Raw genomic sequence first — 24,772 nt, forward strand, 5'->3', positions numbered from 1 at the left:
GGTTGGAAAGGACCTTAAGATCATCTAGTTCCAACCCCCCTGCCATGGGCAGAGACACCTCACACTAAACCATGCCACCCAAGGCTCTGCCCAACCTGGCCTTGAACACCACCAGGGATGGAGCATTCACAACTTCCTTGAGCAACCCATTCCAGTGCCTCATCACCCTCTCAGTAAAGAATTTCTTCCTTATATCCAATCTAAACTTCCCCTGTTTCAGTTTGAACCCGTTACCCCTTGTCCTGTCACTACAGTCCCTAATGAAGAGTCCTTCTCCAGCATCCTTGTAGGCCCCCTTCAGATACTGGAAGCTGCTCTGAGGTCTCCACCCAGCCTTCTCTTCTCCAGGCTGAACAGCCCCAGTTTTCTCAGCCTATCTTAATAGTTAAATAGTTAATTTAGATCAAAATGTTACCCTCTCTCTCTTCAATGCAGAAGCAAAATGACATGCCTTAGCTACGACCCCTGTCCTGCAAACATCGAGCCGCTGTGATAAAAGAATATCTCGCAGTAGTAAGATTAAGCATGTGCTCCAATTTGCTTATAGAGAGAACTATTAGGATATGAAATAAGGCCCCAAGTATGTAACCAATAGTCCTGAAGCTGTTCATCTTCTTACTGTCTTTTCTTTTTGAATACTCTTTCTATATGTAATTCAGTTCTAGTGAAGAGTAAGGCATGCATTCCCTACTGAAAAAGAAAATCATATTGTAAGTTTGACATATAGGGAACTTACTGCTTGATCTTCATATAGCAGCAACAGATATTTAAATAAACATATATATGTAATTTTATGAATTCATATAAAATACATAAAATAGATTTATAACTAGTAAAATAATTTCAGATGGAGAGATTTTTTGGTAATGCATCCTAAAAAATCATGAAGAGGTAAAGCAGCTATCCATAGTCCAGAAGACAAGAATCAACCGGTACAAAACCAAGCCAAATATGCCTGTTTCCCATGTGAATGTTCTTGTTAGATCTACATAGTGCATTTATTGTTGCAACTCTGAATGAGTCTTCTATAACTTACTGTGCTTTAAGGGTAGAAAAAAAACCCCAACCCCACACTGTCTATTGAACTACTCTGCACACTCATGATGTTATTAAGAAATATTAAATAGTCTTGCCAACAACTGCATTCTGGAAATACAGCAATAAAAATATTTCCTCTTATTCCGCACATACAGGATGCTAAAAATCATATACAAGCTCTTAAAATATCCTCTTAACTCTTAGATTTGTAATAGATTGGAATAATACTGTCGAGAAGAATCAAACCACTGTTTATAAAACCCTATTTCATTTTTTCTGTTATTCAGAAGGACTAGGAAATATATTTTATTTAGCTGTGGCCTACAGGTAAAGTAATTGCTTATAATAAATACTGGGTATATTTTAGTTGAATGCATTGAATGCAACTTTTAAAACATATACAACATACACAACATACAACACAACACAACAGCAAGTAATCAACAGAAGCACTCTGCAAAGCCAACATGTAGAAAGCGCAACATACAAGGTTGAAGCTGATTTTTGCACCTGGATGTTACCATAATGGAAAGATCAGCGGATCAAAAGCACGGCAAATAATGGCATGATTCATGCAATGGAAAGGTTGGAAGAAGCAAGCCACTGCAGACAGACTTGTATGGTAGTTAATGTATGAAAAAGCTTACTTCATTTAGAAAGCTCACTAATTGGTCTACCGTTAAATAATCAGTTTTGTCTCCATTGCTGAAAAGAAATTTATTAGAGAATGTAAGTTTTCATATACGATGCTACAGTAGGTATGATTTACATGTTGACATTGTTGATACTTTTAAAACCACCTACTTTTCTACCTGAAGTAGCTCTACAATCTCAAAATGAACAGTCACAGAAAACACACGGTCTATGCTTGGCACAGTTTATCTCCCATACTCCCTACAACTTAACAAATATTACTTCATAAAACAACATGTAAGTCCTCAAGCTGAGAACAAGCTGAGTGAAGAAACTCCTTACACTTCACATTTCTTATTTAATTTCATTAGTTCACATACTGTGTTAATCATCTAAAGGAGCAAGTTAAAACTACAGTAGTTAGTAAAGCCAATGCAAAAAAATAAAGAAGTTCCAGGTGCTTCCTCTAACTCATGTAAAAGTTGCTCTAAAATACAGAGTGAACTTTTACATTAACAATCTGAGAGGGAAGGAAGGAGAAAAACATAGACTCGAGTTTGTCTTAAAGTATTGCTGATGCTACTAGGATTCAAGGTTAGACAATCCTCACAGTTTCTGTCACTATTAGTTACAGACTAAAAATGCAGCAAAATAAGTTTAAAGCAAGATTATATTAAATGTGAACTTACATCTTCTTGAAGAGGTCCTCTATGTCAGTGCGGGGACATATCTTTTGGGTGAGCTCATAAAATTTCTCGTAAGTAAATGCTGCAGGCTCAATTTCATCGTTCTGCAACAAAATGCAAAGGTACATTTACCCAGCAAAGGAGAGCTTGTACGGCCTTTTGCCAAGAGCGTATCAAGAAAAAGCAATCAAAAGCTGGTTTAGCTCTTTACCTACTATACTAGTAGGTAAAGTGCTACTAGTTTAACTAGTTAAAGATTAACTAGTTTCTTTTCTATTTTCTGAAAACAGTTCTTAATTCATCTTTCTCATAGATCTGTTTGTGCTTATCTTAGAATCATAGAATAGTTAGGGTTGGAAAGGACCTTAAGATCATCTTGTTCCAACCCCCCTGCCATGGGCGGGGACACCCCACACTAAACCATGCCACCCAAGGCCTCATCCAACCTGGCCTTGAACACCGCCAGGGATGGAGCATTCACAACCTCCCTGGGCAACCCATTCCAGTGCCTCACCACCCTCTCAGTAAAGAATTTCTTCCTTAGATCCAATCCAAACTTCCCCTGTTTAAGTTTGAACCCGTTACCCCTTGTCCTGTCACTACAGTCCCTGATGAAGAGTCCCTCCCCAGCACCCTTGTAGGCCCCCCTTCAGATACTGGAAGGCTGCTCTGAGGTCTCCACGCAGCCTTCTCTTCTCCAGGCTGAACAGCCCCAACTTTCTCAGCCTGTCTCCATACAGGAGGTGCTCCAGTCCCCTGATCATCCTCGTGGCCTCCTCTGGACTTGTTCCAACAGTTCCATGTCCTTTTTATGTTGAGGACACCAGAACTGCACACAATACTCCAAGTGAGGTCTCACGAGAGCAGAGCAGAGGGGCAGGATCACCTCCTTCGACCTGCTGGTCACGCTCCTCTTGATGCAGCCCAGGATACGGTTGCTTTCTGGGCTGTGAGCGCACACTGAAGCCGGCTCATGTTCATTTTCTCATTGCCCAACACCCCCAAGTCCTTCTCTGCAGGGCTGCTCTGAATCTCTTCTCTGCCCAACCTGTAGCTGTGCCTGGGATTGCTCCGACCCAGGTGTAGGACCTTGCACTTGGCATCTTCTGACCTTACAGTAACATTAATTCTACGTAACACAGAACTAAAAACTGTCTTTTTCTTCTGAAGCTTAAAAAACCCCAAAAGGTCCAAAATAATGTACATTTTAATGTACAAACTTCAGGATGCTGAAGCCAAGGAACATTAAGAAATGACTGAAAAGTAGCCTATTACAGAAAACCAGGAAAGCCTCATCTGAGAGATTTAGGAACCACTCTATCGCACAGATTTAATTACAGTTCAGCTTTAGTAAACAACCTACAGTAATTAGGAAGTTACTCATGAACAACAGGCATGTTTTTATACGAAGCAAAGGACTTAGATCACAGCTATAGATGTGAATGATTCATCAACTTAGCAGTATAGCAAAAAGTTATTCAAAAGCACTAAATACCTTTCCACTGGGAAGACCTAATTCCTTAAGTGCCTGGAAGATCACTTTTTCTGTTTTACCTGATGCAAAGGTTCTGGTAATGCTGAAACAAAAAAGAATGGAGAAAAAAAAGAAAGGAGAGAAACATTAGTCACTTTGAAGCAATCTGTACTCTCTTGCTTTCACTGCCAACATTTTCCTCTGGCTTCAGCTGACGGATGTAAGCATCTTCCAAGTAATAGTGCTGTTGAAAAAGTGCTCTAAGCTCCACAGAGCAGCCCTGTGAATGGATGCCCGCAAGCTATCCATTAGAAAATGTATCAAAATAATGAACTGCAAAAGGAACAAAAGAGGTTATTTTTTCCCCCAACACACTTGGATACAGAGCCATGCAAAGCATTCTTCTGCTGTCTATGCAGAGATAAATGATTGTGCTCTAAAAAGTAGCAGATTCTGTAAGTGAGGAGACTCACGTCTCCATCCATTCCTGGTTGTGGTGACCTCCTTCCCAAGCATTAACCTATGCCTCCCAGGTCACCCATAAGGTAGCCATTAACCATTCCAGCGGCAGCTTCCTCCCTCTTCCCTTTTCAAGCAGTCACTGCTGGCAAGAGCCCCGAGCTGCATGCCAAGCCTCATTCCCTGCTCCCTCACTCACTGCAGGGCTCATTGCCCCCTTGGAACGCTTCCTCACCTGACAGCCATCATGCATATCCCCTCTTCCTTCTGCAAAACAGGGGTGATTTCACCACGCATGTGGCTAACAAACTGCTCTCACTTGAAATTTAATAAATTCAACTAAAGCTTAGCTACTTGGTTTGACTAATGTGAAAGTGTTTGGGCTACTTCTGTTTCCATTTGAGCAGAGTTTGAATAACCTCTAAATGTGGAAAAGCAGATCCAAACTTGACAGCTCTTTCTTTTGATCAGGTTCTAAGCCAGAATGACGTGTTCCATGAACATTGTCCCAATCTGGAGAGAAAAATCGAAGTCTCTATCCACCATTTATTTCTAATGCCAACAAAATCTGTACATTGGGACTCTATAGATGTCTGATTAGAATATGTTGCTCTTTAACAAAAGCTTCCAGCAAATGTTTGTCTCACTTAATGATAATCTTACACATAATAACTAATCTCACGTGGTGAAAGATGAGAAACAAACTGTTGCTGTTATTTGTTGCCACAGCAAGTCACAGTTGGTTTATTCTCCAAAACACTCTAAACCGCCTATGTAAATATTTTCATACTAACAAAATTCAGATCAGGAAGTGAAAGATTAAATGATAAAATAATGTTTAAAAAAATCCTGCCTTTTTTCCTTTTTTTTCTTACAACAATTTGACTTCAATATCCCTATTTAGTCACCTAAACAAGTTATTTGATTTTCCGAAGCTGATAAGAACCAAGATGTTTTCATTCAAATACAGACTGCGTTTCACTTCAGGCACTAGTTTCTTATAGAAATGTCAGCCATCTCTTTTTCTACTCCTTCTAAACACACACTAATGTTTCTCTACAACTTACAACCAATCTCCAGCCCTGTAAAAAATTATGCTTGTTCTAATGAGTTGTACCCCAATAATAAACGTCATGTAAAATGTGTAATGTTGGTGGAAGCAATTTGTCAGAAACTGTGAGCCAAGACTCCATGGCTGCAAGGAACCTATTTTTGATGCCAAACTGGTTTTTATTTCACCAAAGATGACAGCAAACACAGCAGTAACTTGTAATGAGAGCAGCAGCATAGAGAAGATTGCATGAATCAAAAAAGATTGCAAAAATACAGCATGACACTTTCATTTTGCTAAGGATATTGTAAATAAAACTCATTTTCCCTCTATCAGAAGAGACTTCATCCTAGCAGATTTATATTCACCTTGTTGTGTGCCTTGGAAGAAAATTAGGCTACTTCAGATGCAGGCAAGTTACTGGTTGACAGATACCTGCAGGTGTTCACTCATGTTCTACAGAGGTTTGGGGCTTTTTATGGCAATATGTCAATATACTTCCTTAGAAATATTTAAAACACTTCCCACATCAGGGACTGAGGGGTATGAACCTGCCATGCTTGTTGATGGGTTCAATGACTTGGCTACTTCAGACCTTCACACTGAACCATTACTTCAAAAATCACGCCATCACATAACTTGTTCAAATTCATCTTTTATCATCGTTGCACTGATTTTAGCAGTTTAGCTAGAACTGAAAGTACCACTGCCTACTCTGTACAAGAAATTACCTAAGACTATCATTTCCAACCAATGTCCAAGTACTGACACAGATTCCTTCCTGGCAGCCTGGAGTAATCAATACAAAACATATTTACTAAAACAAGTGTCATTTCAAATTAACTTTACTGAAAAACTGTAAAACAGATTCAAGCCTCATTTATCAGAGTTTAGCTTTTTCTTTTCTTATATATATTTTCATGGATGCTAAATTAGCTTAAATCCTTTTAAATGTAGTTATAAAGGGATAAGCATGGATTGAGCAGAATTTCTAAACAGGCTTCAGCTGAACAGGTGCCCCTTGGATACGTAGAAAATCCATTTTCTGCCAACAGAAAGCTGTAGAAACAAAGTAGAATTCTCTTTAACAAACACTGGCCTTCTAAGTTATCATTTACAGTAGTGTTAACATCTGAAAATACACAATATCTTACTGAATGCCCTGTCCTGATAAGATCTGTAGATGTAGTTCTAGACTCTGCTAAAATTTATTAAACCCCAGAAGACAAAACTGGTGCTCTCATAAGGCTTTTGCACTACTAACTGCCACAATTTCTTCCTTTCCAAACAGAGTAGGTTGATAGTAATAGATAGTGCCCAAGAGTACATTAAAAACCAAAAGTAGCTGAGAAGAATCTTTATGACTCTGCAACCCCCAGCTGTACTAACAAAGAGTCTGGAATATTGATGCCATTTACCACTGACAACCTAAGGATCTTCACCTTCTCAATGCTCATCATTCCCTATGGCTGCAAAATAACTGTCTTAAACCTGAAAAGAAATGCAAGGAGCTTTGATTTCCGAGGCAAGATCTTTTTCTCCCCTCAGCGTTTTACTACACTTCTGTGTAAAAACAGTACAGGTGATCTTGTGATACACATTCCTGCAGCTTAACAGATCTGCTGGCCATTCTGTTTCTGAGAGAATAACTCTGCAATCCCAGAGCTGCAATTGCTACAGAAGTCCCTAAGCAGCCAGAGGAGATGGAGGTTTGACAAAGCAGGACTGACTAGATAACACTGTATTTAAAAGCAGTGATATGGAAGGGCTGCCCATAGCAATCTGGAGATCAGTTGAAATGTACCATCAGTGGTTTAAACCAGTGGACAGTTACCGAGAGAGAGCTTGGGTAAACAGTGTGAAATTTGGTGCCCCTTGAAAGCCCTTCTGCTCACACTTCCTAGTGCTTCCTGGCTTGCCTTCCTCACACATATCCATCCCCTTATGCATCTAACTCCCTCTGTTCCCTCTTTTATCTCCCCCACTCTTTCTCTGCACTAAGTATTCGTGTGAGGAGGAGGGAAGTAATGAAGTCTCCCACATCCCAAGCTGCCCAGTGCTGAGACCCCTGGGTACCCGTGTTCCATTTCATGGTAACTAGCTGTTGCCGGATCAGGCCAATCTCATGATCTGCACATCCTCCATCAGAACTCTGATTCACCTGCTTCCCAGATGAGCTCCCAAGAGTAGCCACATTTCACCCACACCAACATAGCGCATTCCCTGGATCATCCAGATGTAAAGAAGATTCAGCTGCCCTTTGCACAGCATGGAATTGTAGAGCCCTTACAAATTCATAAGCAAACTACTTTTGCAGTAAATTAAGCTGGAAACCTGAGTTTAAAGATCTAATACATTGGGAGCAGTGGACTGGACTGCCTTCAGGCTTGTCTGCATACACAAGCCAGAGTGCTGTACTACGACAGAGAGAATTTATGGCTTGCTAAACGTGAGATAAAATATTTCAATGCAGTAACAGTTTCAGATGAGTTAGTGCACTATAAATTCACACTGAGGAAAAAAACTCTATGTTCAAACATGGGCCTAAAGCTCTAAAGTCTTGAAAATGAATTTGCCTGTGTAGTATTGTTCCCTCATCGTTACCCTTCAGCTGACATTCCTCACGGGACTTCCGCACAGAAGACGTCTCATGGCAGATTAGATTGAGAAATAAGCAGGGGCTTGGCTATGTGAAAGCTGAAAGATTAATACACTGAAGCAGCCTTAACACTGTCATGGTTTCACTTCAGTCACGAAACTGAAGCGTCCTGGAAGGCAGCATGGCTGTCCCTTTGTCTTTCTGCAGATTCTACAGGTGCAAAATCCTCTCTCATGGGAAAAACCCCCATGTTCTGAGGCTTATCTTACAAAGTCGTCTCCTTGCTCCCTTCTGTGAGTTAATTTATGAAAAGCAGCATGTCCCAAAAGTGTGGTTTTCACATAGTGCCTGAAGAGGAAAGAAGCTCAGTGTATCAGCAAGAAATAATTTCTAGAGCAGGAGGAGGTAAAATTACTGCCTAGCCAGAGAGAACTGAAAATCAGTAACTTGTAAGAAATTCACTGTTCTAGCTTTCCTGGTACTGACAACGACTAACCCAACAATTCATTTAACATGGGGAGAAAACCAAACATTAACCTGGGGGTTCCTGTAAAAGCAGAAGTACTTTTGGCAGAGCTGTATCTGCCTCCTTCACAAGGAGCTACATTTTAAAATGTACCTTTTTGTCCTCTCTTTAACTGGCCTGCAAGCTTTTATGGTTCTTTTGCTAAGTAACCCATCCTGGAGTTTGGAGAGTTCTAAGCTGAGAAGACTGATGCTCTAAGTGACTTTGAAAACAATTACAAGCACTCATATCTTCATTACAATGGACTAAGAAATGACCAGGCTGATAAGAAATCCGACCTAGTTTACCAGGGAGGTACAGAGCTCAGCTAAGTATGTTTAGTTCTGTACTTATTTTTACATATGTACTAGTAACAGAATTAATATTGCATTTCATTATAAAGCCACAGAATTTTATTAAGATTATACAACCAGTACCTGATAAAACCTGGAACTCCCAATCGTGCTTACCTCCGAACTGGAATTTTCCCATTTGTGTTTGTTAGAAAGGCCAGCTTCATCCAGCTGAAACAAAGAATGAAATGTTTCTCAGGTATTTATTAAAGTTGGGCTCTAGGTACTAGTATCTAGCTTCAGATTATTGCCATGTCTGGGAAATAAGTACTAACAAGTAATTGTTCTGTAATAAAAAACCTTCTTCTGTAACCCTTTAGTGCCCGAGGCAGCTCTGCAAAAGCAAAAAGCAGCCTGAAAGAATCAGTATGTCAATCAGCACAAATGAGAAGACAAGCGACTCATGCGGTTTTCTTTGCATATGCATCAATGAAAGAACAAACCAGATTATAATTAAAGCATATAATATCCATAAATCAAATGAACTGACATAAATTATCTTATATCTTCTCACGGACAGGTGCCAGACATAGACTTGAGATCTCTTCTGGCCACAATGAAAGATAAACTAATTTAACATCATTTTCTTTACTACATTGTTTTGTGATTGCAAATGTTGACCTGTGAAAAACAATGTAATTTTTTGTTTAAGTTTGAAAAAGGAGAATATAAGGACAGAAAAATAAAGGAGAAAGAAAGTAACTTACTGTTTCTTCAGACATGTCATTGGGCTGACATTGTTAGCTCTAAAGTTATGTATGATGGATCCAAGCCCTTCTACCCATTGCTGAAAAACACAAAAATGCAGAAACACTAAATTAAGAAAACTGAAGAGGGGAAAAGGAGTTAAGTTTACCTGGGGAGAAGGCTCTTCTTCCTTGCAGCTATGGATAATGTTAATAACCTGAGTGGAGGAAAAAACTGCCCACTTCACAGCCTATAACACCATGGAAAAGTCCAGCCACATTTTACCCATTACTATTTCATCCTTCACTAAACAAAACGATTGTGCTTTTCATTCTCTCAAGTGCTACATGTAGCATCAGTGCTGCTATTAAACCAGTTTATTGTCAGCAGAGGTGAGCGGTCCACTGATTGATTTATTAAGCCTTCTACTTACAGCCTGTATAAACATATGCCTGCCTTTCAGTTGTGGCTGGCAATGTTAGCTATTCCTAAGCAACATTATACAATATGTGATGACATGTTTAACTGGTCCACTTTAGAAAAGGAATGAAACAAAATACCAATAAGCCAGAGCAAACCACAAGGAGACACAACAATTGTTCTGGGGTGCTGACCTCATCTAACACCCTGTTACATATTCAAGCCCTGTCTGCTTTCTTGTTTTCATCCTTACAAAGCAAAACATTCCAGTAACCATTGGGATGACTCAGCCAACAGCAGCATTACACCACTTACTTATCTTAATTCCTTTTTATGGATCTATTTTTCTACTATAGCTTGACCTAGACTTTGCAGTAGTGTATAGAAGAAGCTTAAGGATTAGGCCTTAATATGAACACTCAGTGAGAACCCTGGCAGGATAAAGCTGTAAGAGGAGAAAAATAATGACAGCACTACAAGCCAAGTGTGATCTCAATTATGCTATTGTGATTCTAGGATTATTCAACAGATAATTTACACTGGTGGAACTGAGATGGGATTTGGTCCACTGCTTAACATTAACCTTATGAATAAAGAAGCTTCTTGCTTCCGGCCAAATTCTATGCATGCAGCTTGAACTGACTTGGGCAGGATCCAGAATTTGGCACTTATAAATAGATGCAGATGAGTGTATCTTTCTTTTCATGAATGAGTGCTGTACATCTGCAAAACAGATGGAAAAAATCATCATTTATATAGAAGGAATACTAACATCTTTGGGAAATGGCACATTGTAAACTGCAGGCTGTAAATCCCTATGAGCTAAAGCAAGGTCTAAGGTGTAAATTCGGGAGATAAACACACTTAAGCAGACTCTTGGACTTATATGGTGCATTAGAAGCACAAACTTCTTTTTAAACAAGAAACTGCTAATCAGATTCCCTTACAAATGTACCTTATAAATCTGGTTTGCTTTAGGAAAAGCAGCCTTTTATTAAGACACTTATGAATAATTAAATATCCCTTTTCAAATAACCTTTTAAAGGAGTACTGCATAAAATACGCATACAAATAGAGTAAGTGAGTATCTGAGAATCATTTGAAAATAGAAGTCTGACTCTTGAGGAAAGCTATCATTTGAGGTTTTCTTAGGTGTGCTATTGAGCTTGAAAAGAACCCAACAGTAACAGTCTGCCTTCCCATTCATTCATGCAGTTGGGAAAAGAGAAAACGACTTAGCAGTCATGGTATGGATGTGCCTAGGAATATAAAGGAAGCATGGTTCACGGGGAGAGGTAATATTTATTGGAACCGACATAGCTGGAAGCCATTGACAGACATAGGGAACACTTATCTTTTCCCACAAATGTTCCCTCACCTAAGATGATACAGGGATAATTTCAGGATAAATGCCTGAACAAATCTCACACACATTTTAACCTCCTAGAACTGTCAAAGTTCAGCTACCCACACTTGGGGTTTTTGTGGTTTATTTGTGGTTTTGGTTTTGCTTTTTAAACAGTAAAATGTAACATACTGCTGCATTAACACATACAGAATATATAAAAATTCATCCTGGCATGATCTGGATTAGTTTGTAGACTCTTAAAAGCTCCTCAACCTTTCAATTGCTGACCCATGCATTAAAATGGGATATGCACTGCAAACAAAAAACCCTGGCAAAATCAGATTATGCTAAATGAATGTCATCAATAACCTTCAGTCTTTCAAAACCCCCATTTCTTTTCCTTCTAAGAAACACCTTTGGAGCAGTACTGGCAATGTCACTGTTTCAATAAGGAAATAAACACACACAGATCCATTCTGATTTGAAGGCAACAGATTACAACTACACCAGATATAATGAAATCTAACATTTACAAATAAGGTTACCTTGCACTCGGTGCTGAACTTACTTCTGTACAGCAAGAACAGCTGTCAAAAAGGAACACTGCTAAAAAAACCCCCAAACCCCAACCAACCAAGTACAGACAGAAATCAATGCACCAGCCACTTGCCAAGTAATTTCTTTGCAAGAGTTTTCCTGATGATTCCCACTCTAGAGGGCTCCCTAATCTTTTTTTCAACGATAATGCCCTTTCCTGATAGAGATGCCAAATCAGGAATTGCATTCTTTTGCACTGAAACAGCAGAGAACTACAGCCAAACACTGACGAGCCTCAAAAGCATCACATCTCTGTCCTTTTATGAATCATCTTCACATTGGCATGATGTCCCCTGGGCAAGACATGGCACTTGGAGAGATACATTTGTCTATCTGTTCCACACCAAACTGCTGCACTACAATGTACCATCTGGCTGCATGACCTTCAGTTTGGGGCTACAGTAGCTTCTGGAGTGTTCCATCAGATAGTCCCCACAGTTACCAGGTGGCCCTAAATTAACTAGGAATAAGAGCTGAGGTAAAAAAAGTAAATCCTTCTGGATTGTGAACATACTATACAGAGGCAAAATGATGTACAATGAAAAACCTTCCCTATCCATAGGTTAATACACAGGCTCAGTGCAACACATTCAAATTCTGTTCTTCTGCCAGAGTAGTCTCCAAATAACAACTATCTTTATGATCTCTTTTAAGACACTGTGTCCCAGTGCACATATATTCACCAAATGTCCAAAACCTGAGTACTCTGACAAATGTCAAGTTGACAACATATTGCTTTCCTGAGAGCAAACCATTCCCAGACTGTACACTTGTCTGATGACCTTGTGAGAGAAAAGCTCAGATTTTTCTCAGCTGACATGGTACAAAGAATATAGCAGCAGCCTTGCTTGTATGCTCTGACAGCACTCCTATTTTACAGATGAAGCTGAAAGATCCTTTAAAGCCATGTAAGTAAACAGGGAAAAAAATCCTCAATTCTCTTCTTTTGTGCTCAGCATTTCCAAATTACTGCCTCTCCAAAGAAGGAAAATCCTACAAGGGGAAATTCAGAAATGAGGTAGATAGGAAACACTTTACTTGGGTCTTACAGAAAGTAGAGTTACAAAATGGTTTTGATAGAAATACAGGATACATTTGGTTCTTACTGATTCTAGTGCTAAATACTTCCCAATTTTCAAACTACGGCTCCGTGCCTTTAATGTCAATTTAACTCCTGAATTACTTTCCATATATCAAGAATTATTCCAGATTCATATCAAAGAGGAATTTGGGCCCTGCTATCCAATCCCAGAGAAACAAAACCAAAACCAAATACACTTTAAATACACTTAGGCTGACACGAGAGGCCAAAATCTAAGTACACTGGAGGTTGGAATAAGCAGACTGATTGTTTTTCTCTATCAAGGTCTCTAACAAGGTCTAACACTAATACCTCTTCAAAGAGAAGGTGCAAGAAAAACTGCTCTTAGAAGCACCCTATCAGCTTTTGCTGTAGTACTCAAATGCTTCCAAGGCACTTAGTGACCTTGTGTTAACCAGGGTTCACCGATGAAGCACAGGCAGCAGGAGCAGGGCAGAGAGATAAGTTTGACCTTTCAGCTCGCTCTTAGCCACCAACCTTTCATTTAGGAGGGTTAAAAAGGGCAAAAATTATGACTGGCTAAAAAGCACTGTAACCTACAGCTCATGAAATTCGAGACAAGGTCATTCATGGCTTATTTACAGAAGAGGTCAGTGTTATCCAGACCTCTTGAGATTTGACTTTCACTTTTTCAGTGCAGTCTCTCTACACTTGCACTCAATTCCAGCATCAGGAAAGCTGGAGAGACACTGCCCTGGGACTGGCTGCCAGAGTCAAGGGCTTGAGAGCCTGAAGGTTCAGAAAACCGAGGGAGAATAGAGCCATGTTTCCCAACTCTTCCCAGGTCAGACACGGCTCGGCAGGATTCCCGAGTTCTCTGCCCTCATTCAGCGATGCTGTGACCAGTAGATGTCCCTCTTCTCTCAACGCAGATGTCTCAGCAGTCTTTTGTACTATGAACATTACCGAACCTTTAACGTAAGATAGCAAAAGTAAGGAGACGAGATGACAGTGTAAAACCTATTCCCTACCTAACCAGTTGCAGCACAGACTTGCATGACACTGCTATGAGAATTCCATTACAAAGATAAAAGGGACTCAGATAGCTGACTTTCAAGCATCCATCAGGAAAGCTGAGGCTCACACAATACACTGTCCTGGGAGCTGCCTGACGTGTCCAGGCTGCTATCACCCTTCAGCAAAGCCTTCCACCCTAGAATGACTTTTCTGGCATTGGAGGGGTCTACTCTGGAAGCGGCTGGAAAACTCACTCTGGCTGCTTTTGTATACAAACCAAGACAAACACAGTGGAGCCTTATACAGTGAAATCAACCTCCTGGCTATGGAGAACCAGGGCCCAAGTTTTCAATTTACTGGTAATTCCACAGTGGCATAGCCAAGAAAGAACACAAAAAAGCTGAAAAGTACATTGAAATCACAGACACTTAACTGCAGGCTGGCTGGGATATGAAGATTTCTCTAGAGAACATGGTATTACAGACTTGGCACAGGGCTACCCGAATATGTAAGCAGCGGTCATACATTGAAGACAGCCACAGTTTAGAAACGCTTATCAGATAGGCTATGAGACATAAGCCATACAATAGCCTAACTGGACACGCAGAACAGCAGCAGGCTTACAGAGCTCTGTTCAAGTATGTTCTGCAGGTTTCTTGGAGAGTTCTGTTTTGAGACACCAAAACAAAACAAAGCTATGGGAAAACAGAACTTTTCTGCAATGTGACTGTGGGATATTCCCATGGGAATCTTCTGCTACCTTCTAGCAATATGATTTGGGCAAATACTTAATAGTTTGTTTCATGGAAAAGAAGCAGAGTCAAGTGAAACAACTTTTTCTGTAAGTCAAAGAGACATATAGCAGAAACAGCAACAAAAACCATCAGCCTGGAGTGCTGCACGGTACTAAAACCACAGTGGTCCATGCAACCATTTCAGACAAATTGAAACATATTTAAAACTGAAAAACACTATTCCAGGTGAGAAGCTGAGCCATGCTTTCAACTGCTGTCATAGAATCATAGAATCACAGAATGGTTTGGGTTGGAAAGGACCTTAAGATCATCCAGTTCCAACCCCCTGCCATGGGCAGGGACACCTCACACTAAACCATGCCACCCAAGGCTCTGTCCAACCCGGCCTTGAACACTGCCAGGGATGGAGCATTCACAACTTCCCTGGGCAACCCATTCCAGTGCCTCACCGCCCTCACAGTAAAGAATTTCTTCCTTAGATCCAATCTAAACTTCCCCTGTTTCAGTTTGAACCCGTTATCCCTTGTCCTGTCACTACAGTCCCTGATGAAGAGTCCATCCCCAGCATCCTTTTAGGCCCCCTTCAGATACTGGAAGGCTGCTATGCCATACAATAAAGCTGCATTTTACCTTTATATTGTTTGTCAGCTTGTGAGTAATAAAGCATTTCAGCACATGCCATTCATTCTAGTGCCTCACAGGTTAGCCATCAACATGTGATTCACTGTCTCAGTAAAACACTTGCAGAAAATATCTATTTTCTGTCAAATCCAGCTATGCCGGTGTGAAAGCTTACACTACTCTCCTTCCCACCCTGTCTCCCCCGTGGCTGCTTCCATCCCTACCTACCACCAGAGGAATCGTGTGCACAAGCACTTTCCAGAGCCAGGTTATCTTCAACACCAGTGTGAGCTCTGCCCCTAAACAGCCAACATAAGCTTAATGCTATGGCTTTTCCTTGAAATGAATTAGGAGCGTTCACATAAAGTCCTCTGCCAGCAGGTCAGTGCAGACTGTACTTTCTGGCTGAAGTGCAAAAACTATCAGCTGGAGAGATGGTCCTTCCCAATAGCACAGCTGGATCTGGGAGAGAACAACTGTCAGGACAAATTTATCCCTGATGTGCAGTAATACTAAAGAATTTAAGAAGAGCTGACTTGACTTAGGTTAATCTTTGAAGTTCAACTCCTTAATGCACTGCCAAAGTGGATGAGAAAGACAGGAAGTCCAGATTTTGGGTTGCTGAACTACAACAGCTTTATTGGACTTAGGCCAGCTTCGGATAGGCAGCCTCCCATTAGCACTGCACTGAGGAAACCCCCCCCCAAATACTCAACTGGCCTTTTCAAATGTCCTAGATTGAGGAAAGCAGATTATCAGATTACTAGGGGCACAGAAAGTCCATCTGAGAAGTAAAAAAGATACACATACACTCTCACACCTCTCATATGTGTTTGTGTATGTTCTAATTTTAGCTTCCAGTAACTTATATAATTTATTTAATCAGAATTCCAAACGTTAGGCTTTAAATTCCTCCTTTTACAGGCAGTCTTTACTACCACAGTGGAATTACTTTAGGAGTGGACCATGACAGCTGCTTGCAATCAGAGACAGAGTACACCCTATTTTGTGGTTGTTTTAAGAGTGGAAATGAAAACAAATTTCTCAGCTGAAAACACCAATAGAATTTAAGTAGATGGAATGTAAATACCAGAGTTGGAGCTCGGAGACAAGTGGAAAGATAATAAACACACTCTTGTTGTTGGAATAGCTACACTTGGAGCTCAGCAGTGACTTGGCCAACCCTGCTGAGCACATTGCCACAAGAGGCAGAGGAACAAGGGGCTATGCAGAGATGATGCAGATCACAAGAGAGATCCTGTGAGGAGCTCTGCCTGGAGGGGACGGTTCACTACTGCCCACAGCATGCTTACCCCCGGGAGAATGCCCGCACTGTATGCCACCCTGTCCTATCGGACCTGGCAGAATCTGCTTCCCACTGATAGCGTGAAGCAGGAACTTGCATTCATTTTCTTCTTTTGTCATGGTTACTCGGTTCCATTATAACCCAGCTGTCAGCGAGGAACAATTGCTTCTGTTCCAATTGTAATCATTATCTACAGAAGCAGAATAACATTTTGTCTTTTCTTCTGGGCAGAAAGGTTCTGGACTTTTGTATTTGGATCTCTCACTTGGTTTAAAGTGTCTGAATCAGGTGCCAACCAATTCTGATCCTTATCTGAGGAAGGGACAAGTAATGCTTGACTTCATGGCAACGGGGGGGGAAACAGCAGGAACTGCTACAGGTACATCCTTTATACATTTCTGTCTGCTTAGCCTACAACCATTGCCCCTTTTTCTCCAGTCTTGCCTCTGTCATTTCACAAGGGGGGCTTACTTTTGAACGTGGATTAAATCAAGCCTGTTATAAACTGCAGTTAGTAGCTGCATAGCTATTACAGTCTATGTAAGTGGCCAGCATGCCCCTCATAAACCCATTATTCTAATACAGTTTATTGAGATCTAAGGTGCCTAAGAAACTTAACTCCAACTTTCTGGTTTCAGAATAAATTAGAGCCACTGTTAGGTTAAGTATAAAAGTGAATACTGCCAGCATCTCCTTTTCTTTGCTTCTTAAATGTTTTCAAAACATAACTGTTGCACATCACTTCCCTGCAAGCCTGATGAAAATACACACAGTAAAATCCATTTAGTGTATCCATATAAGTTATATAAGTATTTCTCCTATCACAGCGTTTTCTCAGCACTGCCAGTGTTTAAAGAGATATGAAATGAAATAGCAATGAAAAATCAACCAGTTCTGCCAAGGGATTTAGTGATGCTGCACTCAGCAGACACGTATTCCATTTTAAAAGAGGGATTTAGCAGGTGTGTGTTCCTGAGCACCGTTCAAAGTTTGTCTAACAGGCAAAACCTCTCTTGATTCTCTGGATCTAAGCTCGTAGTATACTATCAGTACTCTGGATCAAGTTTCTCAGGGCAGTTTACAGCAGAGAGATCAAGTACCAGGCCTTGGTGGAGCCACAGAACTTGCACTGTGAACTGCAATCTTAAGCGCTCAGGAAAGATGACGCGTGAAAAAGCACCATTGTTTTAAGACTGTTCCATGTCTACAGGAAACAGAAAAGAACCTGGGTACACTGGAATCCCCTTAACTGCAGAGAATTTTCTTTCCTGCTTTTGTCTTTTCAAAGAATATGAACTACGTGATACAATTAGGTTATCGCTGAACAGAACTGGGAGGGCTGAGCTCCACCCACCAGGAAAATGAAAGCAATTGCACTTCCCTTCAGCATCTTTGTGTGTTACAGATCCACTGCTGAACTGTCACATAGCCTGCTGTAGAAGCCCCACACAAAGCCATTGAACAGCTGAGGGAATGCTGTCCCCTACATTTAATGGTCTCAGTGTCTACTTTTGACAAATCACCATGCATACAGAGGCTGATAAAGTCACTGTTTCCTTTCATCATAGCACACAGATGTTACAGAATGCTCCAAATGGATATTTGCTGTCTTTTTGTAGAGCGTGACAGCAGACATTAAACCAGGTATTTCAGTCAGCCAAGCAGGCTGATTTACTCAGGAAAAACAATTGAGTACTGCTGAGGAGCTCTCCTCTTATTCATTAACTCCCATACATTCCTTAATTGTGAAATACCTTGGCTATTTCTGTGTTTTCTGCTACCAGGAAAGTGAAGCTGATGTTCACCAGATCTGTGCCACTGCAAACACACACTATCCGTCCTTCCAACTCGTTTTCTGATTTTCCGACAGCCTCAAGTGCAGTTAGTATCTTGGGATCCTGCTCAACAGAATAAACAACTTGTTACTTTTGCAATGCTTTGGTTATGCAATGTGCTATGGTAAAGATGCATTTCCATCTCCATACATATTAGCACCTTTAAACTTCAGCCTGTCATCTTAAATGAGTGCTTTCACTTAGAATGGCTGTTTGTAAACCTGAAAACCAATGTATTCTAACAATTAGGAATATGATTGTGAGAGCTTAGAAGTAAATAGAAAGTTAAGTTAGAAATTACATGTATTTTCACCACAAAAAAGAAAAATTAATCACTCCAAGACTGGAAGTGGAGGAACATGGAATGGTTTATGTCAGTGAAGCAAGAAAATACAACAAATTCTTAACAGATAGGAACAAATCTGCAATATGAATCCTTTTTTTCCCAGATCCTTAAAACAAGTATCCCAATACACAGTTACAAATTAATTAGAAACTCATGATATCTGCTCTTAAATGTCTGCTGCTCAGCTTTCACCTGAGCACTGCACTACATGAGAAAGACCAGATGACTGACCTTCCCACTTTGCTCTTTGGTGCAATCACATCAAATCAATGACTTTAAAGCATAACATTTTAAGACTGTGATTGCAAAATAAAAGCTGTATTGCTGGTATTTTTTAAATGAATGAACTTCATCCTGCATTTCACCTTCAGCTTAAATATTCCTGGTTTCAATGAAAAGTATAGAGTACCTTTGGTACAGCTCCAAAACGAACACTGTTGATCAGGGAGCATTCTAATACCTGTCCTTCCTGAAACGGGAAAATAAGGTACAAGTTCAAAGGTCTATTGACACAGGGCTCCATTAGGAACTGCAGCCAAATAAACAATGAGTCTGATTTGCAGACACTGTTAATTAACACTAAACACTGCATTTCCGTTTTTGATTTGGTAATTCCCTCTTAAACACTTTACTTCAGTCAATTTTTAAAGAATAGCACTAAGGTTAGTTTTGTAAATGAATTAACAGTGTTTTACATATATAAAAACCAGCCAGAATATAAACCAAGTGCAATAATATCTACTACATATTCCCGACATAATTGTACTATACCTTTCCTTCACTTTTCCAGCTCAGAAAAAAGCCGAATTCATCCACTTGGAAGAGACAGTTGCTTTCAAAGACAAAAGATTCCTATAGAAAAGAAAACACAAACCATTATTTCCATCAGTTTGACAAATGTCATTAATTTATTTATTGTTCCAAAATAAAAGATTGTTACATTTCTCCCCAGATAACTTCCTGGAGATTTTGCTATTCCCAAAGCCAACAGAAATGAAGAAGGCAGGCTTTTTAAAAAGTAATCATTTTTAATCATATAATCAGAGAATCACAGAATGGTTTGGGTTGGAAAGGACCTTAAGATCATCCAGTTCCAACCCCCCTGCCATGGGCAGGGACACCCCACACTAAACCATATCACCCAAGGCCTCATCCAACCTGGCCTTGAACACTACCAGGGATGGAGCATTCACAACCTCCCTGGGCAACCCATTCCAGTGCCTCACCACCCCCATGGTAAAGAATTTCTTCCTTAGATCCAATCTAAACTTCCCCTGTTTCAGTTTGAACCCGTTACCCCTTGTCCTGTCACTACAGTCCCTAATGAAGAGTCCCTCTTCAGCATCCTTGTAGCCCCCCACCTTCAGACACTGGAAGCTGCTCCGAGGTCTCCACACAGCTTCTCTTCTCCAGGCTGAACAGCCCCAACCTTCTCAGCCTGTCATCATACTAATAATGACTAGTCTTTTTGCTGCCATTTGAGACTTAATATTTTCCTACTTTGTGCAATTACAAAGATTTATTTTGTTTAACAGAAGCAGTGATTTTTACCTAACACAAAACCTGAACGAAATGGAACTCCAAAAAATGTATTGAAAATTAAATGCTTTAAACTACCTAGAGGCTAAAAATATGTAATTTGCCAACGCTACCTTCAGGATCAAATGGCCACATTTCATTTTGAGGTTCAGAATCTGGGAAGCCCTTTTCTGTTAGACTATGACATTAAACACGCCGCGAGCATTTCTTTTAGCCAGAGTTTGAAGGATATTAAATTGTAGAGGAATCAAGACCAAATGGCATAGCAAAGAGACAAGGCAACAAAATCAGATTAGCTGAATTAACAGAAGAGATTTCCTCCACACACCTCCAGCCTCAATTAACGCATCATAAATTAAGCTCAAATGCAGGATAACACTGTGCAGAATCAATCACTTTTTCACAAAAAGGATCCAGGACTTCCTGACTTCCGCAAACCAAAAAGAACGTGTGCAGGCTACAGCATTGCTTACTGTACCAGAGATCAGGGCTTTGTTCTGTGTTGAAGACTGAGGTACCTGTGTGAAACGTCCTCTCCTGTGCATATAGCAAGGGCAGCAAGCTCGTGAATACACACAGCTGATTTCAGAGACTTGCATGCAGGGCAATTTGAATTTAGGCAACAAAAACTGCAATGCTCTCAATGGATGGAGCATGCTTTCAAATCAGTAAGTGTATTCAGGACAGTCTGTTCTCGCTGGGTTACTCAGAGGCAGCTCCCCAGCCTGACCTGGAATGCAGGACGCTGGGGGCAGCTACAGGTGCCTTTTTGGCTTCTGCCATGGAATAAGGGCATTGGGTGGGCTAAGGAATGGTCACGTACAAGTCAGATCTTATCCTGATTAGACGCTGGGCACGAAGGCAAGAGAGCTCCTGGATCCACAGTTGGGTAATGTCTTCGAACCCTCCTAGATGGGCACAGCCAAAGGGGATAGTATTCCCAAACACTGCATATAGAATCACAGAATTGCTTGGATTGGAAAGGACCTTAAAATTCATTCAGTTCTAACACCCTGCCCCAAGCAAGGGACACCTCACAGTAGATCAGGCAGCTCAAGACCCTGTCCAACCTGGCCTTGAACACTGCCAGAGATGGAGCATTTACCACATCCTTGGGCAACCTGTTCCAGTGCCTCAGCACCCTCACAGGAATGAATTTCTTCCTTATATCTAATCTAAATCTCCCCTGTTTAAGTTTGAACCCATTATCCCCTTGTCCTATCACTACAGAGACTGATGAAGAGTTGCCAGGCACCTCATATTGCTAGTTTTACAGCCCTTGGAGTTCTGTTTCATGTAAAAATGCAGGTAGCTACCAATCAAAATGAGTATCTCTTGCATTTCTCAGAAAGATTACTCAGACATTAAAAGGCAGACTCTTTGTCATTTACTGTGTCCCCATCTATCAAAAAGCTCTTGATATATCAAAGCCGTTGTTTTCACCGAGGTGCCTGTGAACTGCATGTTGTTTCACCCCAGCCTTGACTCTATTTATCAAAATACTTCTTCTGCAATTTCCCTTCCTGTATGGTAAACAGCACCTACCATCAGACCATGTAGATGTAACCTGACCAGTAAAATTCCTAACCAAGTCTGATTTTTAGTTCCCAAATTCTCCTGCAATAACCCTGTTCTAGACGAGAATTTTGCAGCAGTCAAACATGATCATGCTTGGCTCCAAAAGTATCTCCATAATTTTGTAATCCTTCCAGTTCAGAGACTCTTCTATCTGCAAAAGATGGACCAAGACACTGCTTCACATGACAATGACCCAGATTTTCATAGTCATTCAAGGAAACTTGGGCCTCTCATGCTGTATCAGAGCTGCTCCATCACCAGACCCTGTAGGAGGAAACTTGAGCCCTAGTTCTACACAAGCCTGCTCTATAACCTTAGCTCAATTGCCACTTCTCTTCTGGCCAACATGACCTTTAGGTGGAGAATTAGGTACAGAATTGCCATGACAATTAGAAGCCCGAAACAATTGTCTTGAAAACAGCAAGCCCTGTAGCATCGGGATTGGATCTTGCTATTTGATTCTATGTTTACAGAGCATTTCTAAAACAATGGTCTCTCTCTTGGGTAGGTTATCAAGTTACCACCACAAGACAACTGCATAATACATCTGATAATATCGGTCACACCATCAAGTGCTCATGCTTTACAAGCTACAGATCTTAACTTCTGAGTCACTTCGGGTTTTGTACAGCTCTTGATTGTTGGAACTAGATGATCTTAAGGCCCTTTCCAACCCTAACTATCCTATGATTCTATGATTCCTGTAAAGCTGCAGATAAAATATGCAGTTCGTTACCTATGTGAGAGCCTCTTAATGTTCCTTTCCAGAAGAGTCTCCTTCAAAGAAACAAACCAGGCTTCCAACTGTACCGTAGCAAACCTGGAGCAAACTTGCAGCAAGCAATGCAGCTACAGAATATCACGTGGATAAACAAACAACATTTAACTCAACAGGTGGCAAGCATGACCTCCTTTTCTACAGGGTTTTGAAAGGCAGTGAATTCAGCTGCAAGGAGCAAGACTTCTGATGCTACCATCTCACCCTATGTGTGCCCAGCATTACCTAGTCTCACAGAGGTGCCTGCTGGGTACGCTGAAATACAGTGCAAAAGTGCTCCTTTTTGAGATGTCTTATTCTCAATATCACCACATCGAGGACCCAGGTGCCTCACCAAGCAGTCCTGATCTCACACCAAAACTTGAGTACTTCAACTTTCTACTCTATCTGCCCATCCTTTGTTTCTCATCTAAGGTGCAAGAGAACAACCTGGATCCTCACAGACTGAGTTTCTGGAGCCCTATTTGCTGAAGAAAAATAAAGCTTTTATGAACCTCCTTTCTAAGGAATGCAATTTCCACTAGTATCTTCTTAGCTTATCTGTCCCCCAAACTGCAAATAGAGTAAACCAACTATCCCTACCTTGGCAGGCCTCACAATAAAAATTACCTTTTACTCACATTTCAGAAGATAAGAAGAAAATACTTATATCCCTGAAGGCACTTTCTGAGATACCTTCAACTTCTAGAGGTTTCTTGTCCAAACACAATTAAGAGTAGACCCTGATAAAATTATTCTCATGGGCACATCGATGCTGGGTATAACATAAATGCCTCTGCACTTTATTTCAGCTGTCTGTGTAAAATGCGCTGGTTTGCATTCCTTTAATAAATTTGGATTAAAGCACAGCTGAAAGCAGGATTGAAGTAATCATCTTTCGGATAGAGTACAGGTTGATTTTCCAAAGTAGATAAAACCACTCCAGATCTCTAATGATGCATTTGAATCAGAACATAATGTTTTGTGTTCTCTTATTTTCCCTTGTGAGATGATGCAGGTCCTCAGTTTATATATTAAAAAAGACATATCCCCTCCCATTTGATAGATGAAAGGATTCATTCTGTTCAGTAATAGTCTCTATGAATCTGCAAAGATAAGAGCTTTATACATGTGACAGATATTTTGATCCAAATCTCCCTTTCTCTTCCTTGGGGCTTATTTCAAATTAGAGGGATTAAATATACTGTCAAGTTATTTCTTGGAAAAGCAAAAATGGAGCAATACGGTGTGTTGGTATTTTCTCCCCATACACATTGCTGGAGCTTCATTGTGTACAATGAAAGTAAACCATTAAATATTCTGTAGCAGCTACATATTTAAAAGAGAATAGCAAATGAAACACAACTGGCCTCTTACCTCTTCGTATCTATCAAATACAGCTCCATCTTGCATAAAGGAGGGAACTGGCTTCTGCCAGTTAAATTCATAAGGTTTTGCCATGATTAGAGAAGGAAAACCTGAAATGAAATGAAACAAAGCAGAGTTCAAGTACTGTCTTTTAAAAGGAATATGTCAAAGTCTAAGCAGGAAAAAAAGTTACTTTTGGCATTTCCTTTCACACAAAAGTATTGAAAAGCCCCAGTGCATTTCCAAATCAAGAGTTTTCCTCATGAGAGCATTTTTGTTTCATAACTTCAAAAGGAAAAATACCTGTAAAATGTGTGTCTGAACTTAATTATTTAAAAACCACTTGCATGGTAACATTCCTTTAGCTTAAATATCTGCTACATCACTTCTAGAATAAAATGAGCCTGAGACTAATGCAGCCCGCAGTGATACAGAATGCCACAACCTGTAATACACCAGTGTTGCTTTTTAACTGGAAAACATTAGATCCTACATGGACAGATTTTGTTCCATTTATTGCACTGCAAAATCCATTTATATTAAATAAAGTCCTTGGTATTTTCAGTAGTATTTTACACATAACTCAAGATATATATATAGGTCAAAATTCAGAGGGAAAAAGTCTCTTTAGGCATATATGGTTTTAAATAAAATTAGCTTCTAGTATTTTATCTACTACTAGAATAAAATACTGTCTTCTAGTATTGTGCATTTCTGCAAGTTTAGGAATGTGAACAAAACACTTAATTTAGAATACA

At 40.3% G+C, this 24,772-nt stretch overlaps 1 protein-coding gene across 4 annotated transcripts in view; it reads right to left on the reverse strand.

Annotated features, from left to right (window-relative positions):
- Positions 1-24,107, reverse strand: part of PLCB4 (phospholipase C beta 4) — a gene marked incomplete at its 5' end in the record, with an annotated part of 89,615 nt that extends 65,508 nt beyond the window's left edge. For all 4 annotated transcript variants that reach the window (XM_080616260.1, XM_080616258.1, XM_080616259.1 and 1 more), the window contains 9 exons: positions 1,686-1,743; positions 2,361-2,461; positions 3,853-3,934; positions 8,916-8,969; positions 9,506-9,585; positions 18,346-18,489; positions 19,182-19,241; positions 19,544-19,624; positions 24,024-24,107. In XM_080616260.1, coding sequence (XP_080472386.1) covers positions 1,686-1,743; positions 2,361-2,461; positions 3,853-3,934; positions 8,916-8,969; positions 9,506-9,585; positions 18,346-18,489; positions 19,182-19,241; positions 19,544-19,624; positions 24,024-24,107 — 744 coding nt within the window. The remainder of the gene's footprint in view (positions 1-1,685; positions 1,744-2,360; positions 2,462-3,852; positions 3,935-8,915; positions 8,970-9,505; positions 9,586-18,345; positions 18,490-19,181; positions 19,242-19,543; positions 19,625-24,023) is intronic.
- Between the last annotated feature and the right edge of the window lie 665 nt (positions 24,108-24,772).

Source organism: Psittacula echo (genome assembly GCF_963264785.1).
Source record: "Psittacula echo genome assembly, chromosome: 4".
Taxonomy (NCBI): Eukaryota; Metazoa; Chordata; class Aves; order Psittaciformes; family Psittacidae; genus Psittacula; species Psittacula echo.